The sequence below is a fragment of the Carlito syrichta genome, unplaced genomic scaffold (genome assembly GCF_000164805.1).
Source record: "Carlito syrichta isolate Samal-C Ts95f unplaced genomic scaffold, Tarsius_syrichta-2.0.1 Scaffold130382, whole genome shotgun sequence".
NCBI classification, from domain to species: Eukaryota; Metazoa; Chordata; class Mammalia; order Primates; family Tarsiidae; genus Carlito; species Carlito syrichta.
In genome coordinates this window covers 139,413-147,561 of record NW_007074478.1, presented here as the reverse complement: position 1 = coordinate 147,561, position 8,149 = coordinate 139,413, and the positions used below count along the sequence as shown (strand labels likewise).

The following is an 8,149-nucleotide window of genomic DNA, read 5'->3' as shown; positions in this document are numbered from 1 at the left end:
CACCCCACCCCTGCCTCCCTCTCCCCACAGCTGACCTTCTCTGTCCAAGGACTTTTCCTGCCCACTTCCCATCCCAGGAAGCCCCACCTGGATGCCCAACACACCGTGTCATTCTTCATCAGGTCCACCAGTCTCCTGGCTTGGTCAGGCAAGTCCCTGCAGACACACATGGGAGAGGTCTGAGAAAGGCGGGCGGGAGGGACATGGCAGAGATGGCGCAGACAGCAGAGAGGAGGAGGGTCAGGAGGACCAGACGGCCTCCTGCAGGACAGTGGGGTCTGTGACCCGGGCCCCTTTGCCGCTGGGCGGCAGGGGGAGGGCTTCCATAAACTGGCCCTGGGGCCAAAGAGAGCCTGGAATGCCGAACACTGCACACAGGAGCCGTGACACTCAGGCCTGACACTCAGGCGTGACACTTGGTGGCCTTTCTCCTCCAAACCCTGCCCATTAGGGCAAGCAGGAAGCCCTCTGTGGGCATCTCAGCCCTGCCCAGGCAGTACAGGCCCATTCTGGCAGCTGCCAAGGCCCTGGCCCCCACCCTCGGTTGACACAGTCGAGTCACCTGGGCTGGACACTTAGTTGCCTCATGCTAACTGGAAAGTGACTTAAATTCTCAGGCCAAGAAGACAGCAAAATGGAGACAATTGTGTCCATCTGGAGGGTCCTGGGTCAGTGAGGGACGGGCAGACCCACTCGCGGTAGGAGGGCTGCCACTGTTCCGGGACCGGGGTCTGGACACTGTCCCCTCACCGAGGGCTCCGAGGCCTTGGCCACCCACAGCACCTTGCCCACCCTCCGCTCTCCGTGTATGACAGGAATGGTCCCTTCTCATGAATTTCCAGCAGGAAACGTCAGTGAGTGGTCATCCTCCATGTAACTCTAGCCTGACTGGCCTGGACTTGGTCATAGTGCAAGAGGTGTCAGGTTACCCGCTGGGGACTGCAGTAGGTCACATAACCCACCTATCACCTCCTCCCTCCCTACCTATCCATCTATTCATCTATCTACCTATCAATCACTTGTCTAATTTATATCTAACATCTATTTACCTATCTGCCTTATATCTACTTACCCTACCATCATCTGTCAATTATCTATCACCTATCTACCTATCATCTATTTATCATCTATTAATCATCCATCTTCTATCTATCCATCCATCATATATCTATCATCTATCAATCTATCATCTATCTATCTATCACATAGCTACCATCTACCTATCATCTATCATCTGTCTATCATCTATTGATCATCTGTCTTCTATCACCTATCAATCTATACATCATACATATCTATCAATCTATCACCTATCATTTATCATCTATCAGTCTATCATCTATCCATCTATTATCTATCCATCACATATCTATCTAATATCATCTATCATCTATCAATTTATCATCTATCTATCTATTATCTGTCTACCTACTTACCTTTCTATCTCTCCTGTCTATCTATCTATGAGACGGGGTCTCACTGTCATCCAGGCTGGAGTGCAGTGGTGTGACCATAGCTCATGCAGGTTCAAACTTCTGGCCTCAAGCGATCCTCCCGCCTCAGCTTCCCAGAGTGCTAGGACTCCAGGTATACACCACCTAACCTTTTTGGGCCTGGAATTCCTCATCTGTAAACCTGAAGTTTTCAAGGTTGCTGCTCTGTCTATGGCCCTGAGTTGAGGACTGATGACTTGACCCCTCAGGTTCATCAAGGGTGAAACTTGGGAATCTGACCCTCCACCAGTGCATCTCAATCAACATGCAGGACACCGGGTGGATCATGAAAAGGGAGGGAATGTACCGTGCACTGCTTGGACACATAAAGGCTCTCAGCAGAGCTAGAATGACGCCTGCAGGGCCCAAAGCCAGGCCGTGGCCGAGTCGCCACATTTGTTCAGGCCATGTGGCCTCCTGTGCTTTGGTTCCTTTTGCTGTGCCACCAGGAAGTGCTTGGACTCTTGCACAAAGGGCCCTGCCATGCAGACCACACTCATCTTGGCGACTCTTTTGTGCTCGACTCCAGGGCTTTGTTTCTGGACACCCCACTCCCAACCCCATCATTCCCAGGACACCTCTCTCCGGATTCTACCAGCCCACATATGCTGCGAAACCACAACCCTGGTCATATTAAAGCAGGCCAGAAATGCAGGGCTGGGCACTGGTGCATGTCACCCCTCCCCCAAGTGGGGACGAGCCCCAGGTTCGCCAGAAACCTCCTGGGCTTGTGTGCCCCATGGTTCTGCACAGGCACCGCCTTCCTGTAGGGGATGGACAGGAAAGCTACTAGGGTCGCCCGTGGCCCCACATGATGTTGAGACCCCAGGAACCAGACCACAGGACTCCTAGGAACCATGGGAAGTGACATCAGTGGTTGTTCTAGAAGAAGAGTAAGATTCAACAGAGGGGATCTTTCTGTTTATTCTTCTCGGTGGGCTTGGCCTCCCCCCTCTGACCAGGCAGGCCCCAGGCAGCACTCAAGGCTCTGGGAGCCTAGACTGCCCTGGAGCTGCTGGACCTGGGACAGCTGATGGCCCACTCTTGGGGACCAGCCGGCCAGTGCCCACTGGCCCTGACATGAGAGCTCTGTGCCCCCAACAGTGCTCCTAGGAGGGCCCATGGCCCGGCTGCCCTGTGGCCACCATGTGTCCCACTGTGTGCTCATGGTCACAGCTCGCTAGGACTGCCATTCCCAGCAGGTACCAGAGACCACAGTCTCCCATGGGAAGGTGGCAGCCCCCATCTCTTAGGGACTTAGAGGCACCAGGAGGAAGTCTGGTGGGCTCAGGGCATCCCCTGACACGGGAAGGACATCTAAGGTAGGGAGGGAGCAGGGCTCAACACAGCTATGATGCCACAAGGACAGTCGGATGCAGGAGCCTCTCATGGCATCCATGAGGGGCAGAGGATGTGCTCAAGCTGGTACCAGCCATCAGAGTCCCTCGTGGCTGGCCTCTGGGGGTTTGGGGGTGGACTAGGGGGTTTCCATGTCTGATAGCAAAGGGCACCCCCCAGAGAGCCCCATCCAGCCTTTGACCCTCAAACCCCTTCCCCAACCAAGCCCCAGCCCAGGCCACATCGCTCGGCCCAGGCCAAGCTGCTAGCCTTAACCATAACCCCTGACCCTCAACCTCAGTCATTACCCTAACCCAGGCTAAGCCGCCAGCCTCAGCCATAACCCCCGGCCCAGGCCAAGTTCCCAGCCTCAGCCATAGCCCTCAGCCACCAAGCTCCCCAGGACCCCAGGTCACCGAGGGCCCGCATAGCTCCCCCCAGGCATCTCTGCTCACTCAGCTAGGGATCCCGCCACAGCCTGGTTTAGGAAGGCTCCTGGACTGTTCTGCTTCCCGGTGCCCACAGAGAAGCCCTGCAGGGAAGGGTTGAACTCCCGGAGAATATCTGGAAACAGAAGGAAAGGCATGCTTGGTCACAACCCATGCGATCATCACATCCCTGTTGTAAGCACTGGCGCTACCGGGCACAGAATGGCATCCCCACCCACAGCCCTGCTCTGGTGCCAGCCTTCCCTCATGTGGGGGACGTTTGCAGCACAGGGGCCCCTTCACTGGCCACTGCTGAACGCTGTGAATCTCATATGGGGGCTTCTCATGCACCTCTTTTTTCTGGATGTACAATAATGTTATTGAGAGAGAACTTATATGCCATGCCATTCCCCAACTTCAACTGTGCTGGTCAGTAATTCCTAGTCGATTCATACAGTTAAGCAACCATCACTGTAAACAACTTTAGAACATTTTCCTCATCCCACGGAGAAGACTGGTGCCCATCAGATCAGGAGGCACTCTCCATTTGCCCAAACCCATGGAATCGCAAGCCTTTGTCTGCCTCTGCAGTCTCACTTATTCCAGACTCTATGTGAAGTCATGTACTACAACATACCTCTTGTGGCTGGTGTCTTTCACTCAGCCACACTCTTGCACTGTGGGGGGCACTTCATTCCTTCCTACTACTGAATGGGTCCCTACCCTACGGGTTCACTGAACAGATGAACATACTTTGTCTGCCCATCCTTCAGTTGATGGGCATTGGGTTGTTTCCACTTTGGAGCCATAACGAACAGCGTTGCTATGAACATTTGTAGACCCATGCTTGTGTGAATTTCTCTTGGATCTGGACTGGAATTGCTGGTATCTCTGGTGGTGGTGACTCTGTTTAACCTTCTGAGGAAGTGCTGGGACTTTTTCCAAAGCAGTTCTGTCATTTTACATTCCCACCAGTAGTGTATGAAAGCGACAATTTCTCCACATCCTCTCCAGGACTTGCTATTATCTTTTAGTGATAATGATGCTAGTGGGTGGGAACTGGCATCTCATTGTGGTTTGGATGTGCAATGATGGCTCCTGGAGCTTGGCATGTCTTCATGTGCTTATTCGCCATTTGTGTATTTTCTCTTGGAGAAATGTCTATTCAGACCATTCGTCCATTTTTAATTGGCTTGTCTTCTTTTTAATATTGAGTTGTAAAAGTTCTTTGTTTTCTAGATACAAATTTCTTATTAGATATATGATTGGCAACTCATTTCTCCCACTCTTTGGGTTGTCTTTACTTTCTTGATGGTACCCCTTGCAGAACAATATAACTATTTTGTCTTTTGTCACTTGTGTTTTTAATGGTATTTCTAAGAAGACTTTGCTTAGTTCAAGGTCATGAAGATTTACTCCCATAGTCTCTTCTAAGAGCTAGCTTTAGCCCTTACATTTATGTCTGTGATACACTTTGAGTTCATCTGTGTATATGGTGTGACATATGAGAGTCCAACTTCATTCTTTTGCATGTTACCATTCAATTATCCTAGTACCATTTGTCAAAAAGACGGGTATTTCCCCATTGAATGGTCTTGGCATCCTTGCTGAAAATGAGATAGCCATAAATATGAGGGTTTAATTTCTGGCTCTCAGATTTATTCCATTATTCTATATGTCCGTCTATGCCAGTACCACATGTCTTTTTTTTTGAATTGGAGTTTCACTCTGTCGTCCAGACTAGAGTGCAGTGGCCGCTCCCGGCCACCACAACCTCAACCTGCTGGGCTCTGGCGATCCTTCCACCTCAGCCTTCCAAGTAGCTGGAACTACAGGCGCACGCTACCATGCCCGGCTAATTTTTTGATTTATTGTAGAGATGAGGTCTCGCCTGCCCACGCGGGTCTCGAACCCGCGGGCTCAGGCAATCCACTCACCTCAGCCTCCCAAAGCCGCGGGATTACAGGCTGAGCCACCGAGCCCGGCCACATGTCTTGATTACTATAGTTTTACAGTAAGTTCTGAAATTGGGAAGTATGAATTCTCCAAATTTGGTTGGGTTTTTTTTTTCTAGATTGTTTTGACTAATCTGGGTCCCTTGTATTTCTACATGCATTTTAGAGTCAGCTTGCTAACTGCTGCAAAGCAGTCAGTCGAAAATTTGATAGGGAGCACACTGAATCTGTAGCTAAATTTGGGGAGTATTGCCATATTAACAATATAAGCTCTTCCAATCCATGAACATGGAGTATCCTTCCATTTATTTAGGTCTTTAATTTCTTTCAGCAATGTTTTGTGATCTGAAGAGACTAAGAAATGCACTTTTTTGTTAAATGTATTCCTAAGTATTTTATTCTTTTGATACTATTGTAAATGGGATTTTTTAATTTTTCATTTTCAGATTAACTGCTAGTATGTAAAAATCCAATTGATTTTTGCGTTCTAATGATTTTTGGAGTGGATTCCTTGGGATTTTCCATATATAAGATCATGTAATCTTCTAATAGAGATAATTTTATGTCTTTATTTCCAATGTTGGTGGCTTTTCTTTTATTTTCAGGCCTAACTGCCATGGCTAGAATCACCAGTAAAATGCTGAATCGAAGCAGCAAGAACAAACACCCTTGTCTTATACCTCGTCTCAGAGTGAAGTGTTCCAACATCACTGTGACATATGACATTAGCTGTGGGCCGTCAGTAGATACCTGTTTTTAGACTGAGGAATTTCCCTTCTAATTTCTTAAGCGTTTTTATTGTTAGAGGGTGTTAAATTGTTGCTAAGTGCCATTGAGGTGAACATGTAGTTTTGCCCTTTACTGATACAGTAACTTTGGGGTTTTAAACTAACCTTGTATTCCTGAGCTGAATCCCACTTGGTCATGGGGTATAGTTTTTTTTTTAATGTGGCTGGATTAGGTTTGCTGGTGTTTTGTGGAGGAGTTCTGTGTCTATATTCATAAGGGTTACAGCCCTGCAGTCTTCTCCCCGGTGATGTTTTTGTCTTATTTTGGTATCAGGGTAAAACTGAGTAAATTGGGAAGTATTCCCACTTCTTCTGTTTTTGAGCAGAGTTTGTGAAGAACTGACAGTCGATACTGACGTTTGATAGAATTCACCAGGGAAACCAGAAAAGTGTGGGCTTTTGGAGGAAAGTTTGAAAATTACTAATAGAATATCTTTGGTTAGTATAAATCCATCCAATGTTCGATTTCATACTGAGTCAGTTTCCGAAGCTTGTGTCTTTCTGGGAATGTGTCTGTTTCATCTAAGTGATCTCACTGACCAGCACACAGTTGTTCACAGCATTCCCTCTAATCCTTTTTCTTTTGGTTAGGCTGGTAGTGGCGTTGTTCATTCTTGATTCTGCGCCCCCCCCACCCCCACCTTCTTGTCAGTCTAGTTAAAGGCTGGTCAGTTTTGCAAACTTTTCAGTCTCATCCACTCTGTTGCCTTTTCCACACTGGGTCTACACTCGACTTTTCCCTCTTTCATCTTACTTTTTTTTTGAGTTGGAGTTTCACTCTGTCACCCAGACTGGAGTGCAGTGGCATGCTCCCGGCCACCGCAGCCTCTACCTGCTGGGCTCTGGACGATCCTTCTGCCTCAGCCTTCCAAGTAGCCGGAACTACAGGCGCGCACTATCATGCCCAGCTAATTTTTGATTTATTGTAGAGACGAGTTCTCGCCAAGTTGCCTGGGCTCGCGGGCTCAGGCAATCCACTTGCCTCAGCCTCCCAAAGTGCTGGGATTACAGGCTGCGTTTTTCATCTTTCTAGCCTGGCTGAGAGCTTCAGAGCACAGGGCCCGTGTCATCCCAGGGCTTCACATAATGCCCATAAAATTTTAGGGACTAAATGAGACATAAAACAAAGTTCAGTCAGGCTGAGGAATCGTATGGTCACACAGCTGCTGAGGATGGAATTCCAGGCCAGAACCCTGGCCTCACAGCTCCAACACCAGGCACTGGTCCATCGACAGGACCCGCTAGGACATGAGAAAGACCTGACTGGGGTGGGGCACCAGGACTCCAGGGCCAGTGGGACCTAGCAGGGTGCTCTCCAGAACCAAGCACTGTGCGAGGTCTGAGCAGGCCTGCCTCCAGAGGGTAAAGTCCCCAACACCAAAGGTATGACGGCTTACGGCTGAAATAACTTCTTAGCGCCTAAAGGTCTGTATAAAGGGGTATGTCCCAGGAAAGTAAATGAGAGTGGGATGGCAAAATTATTAGTCAGAAGATTTTCAGGGGAAGGAATTCAGTGTCAACATGTATGAATATCATACTTTACAAACAAGCCCGCAGAGTGTGTGCACCAAGGGCAATAAAAAGGCAGGCCGGGTCCGGTGGCTCAAGCCTGTCATCCCAGCACTTTGGGAGGCTGCAGCGAGTGGATTGCCTGAAGCTGAGGGTTCGAGACAATCCTGGGCACCTTGGCAAGACCTCGTCTCTACAGTAAAAATAAAAAATTAGCCAGGCGTGGTGGTGCATGCCAGTAGTTCCAGCTACTTGGAAGGCTGAGGCAGAAGGATCTAGAGCCCAACAGGTCGACACTGGGGTGGCCGTGAGTGTGCCACTGCACTCCAGCCTGGGTGATGGAGTGAGACTCTGACTCAAAAAAAAAGGCGGATAAGCCAGGCCCTTCAGAGAATGTGCAAGTATTAAAAGATCATCCTGATGGGAAGAGGACACTGGGGACACCCGGGGATGGGGGGGCGAGGGTTGAGAGTCTACTTATTGGGAACCATGCCCACTGAAGTCTGCACATCTAGTCCTTAAAAAAATATATATCCAAGCCGGTTCGGTGGCTCAGCCTATAATCCCGCGCCTTTGGGAGACTGAGGTGAGTGGATTGCCTGAGCCCGCGGGTTCGAGACCCGCCTGGGCAGCGAGAC

General features: G+C 49.4%; 1 protein-coding gene across 1 annotated transcript in view; it reads right to left on the bottom strand.

Annotated features, from left to right (window-relative positions):
- Positions 1–8,149, bottom strand: part of PLB1 (phospholipase B1) — a gene marked incomplete at its 3' end in the record, with an annotated part of 88,265 nt that overhangs the window by 26,015 nt on the left and 54,101 nt on the right. The window contains exons 22-23 of the mRNA XM_021707997.1: positions 3,287–3,395; positions 105–156 (exon numbers count right to left, since the gene is read on the bottom strand). Coding sequence (XP_021563672.1) covers positions 105–156; positions 3,287–3,395 — 161 coding nt within the window. The remainder of the gene's footprint in view (positions 1–104; positions 157–3,286; positions 3,396–8,149) is intronic.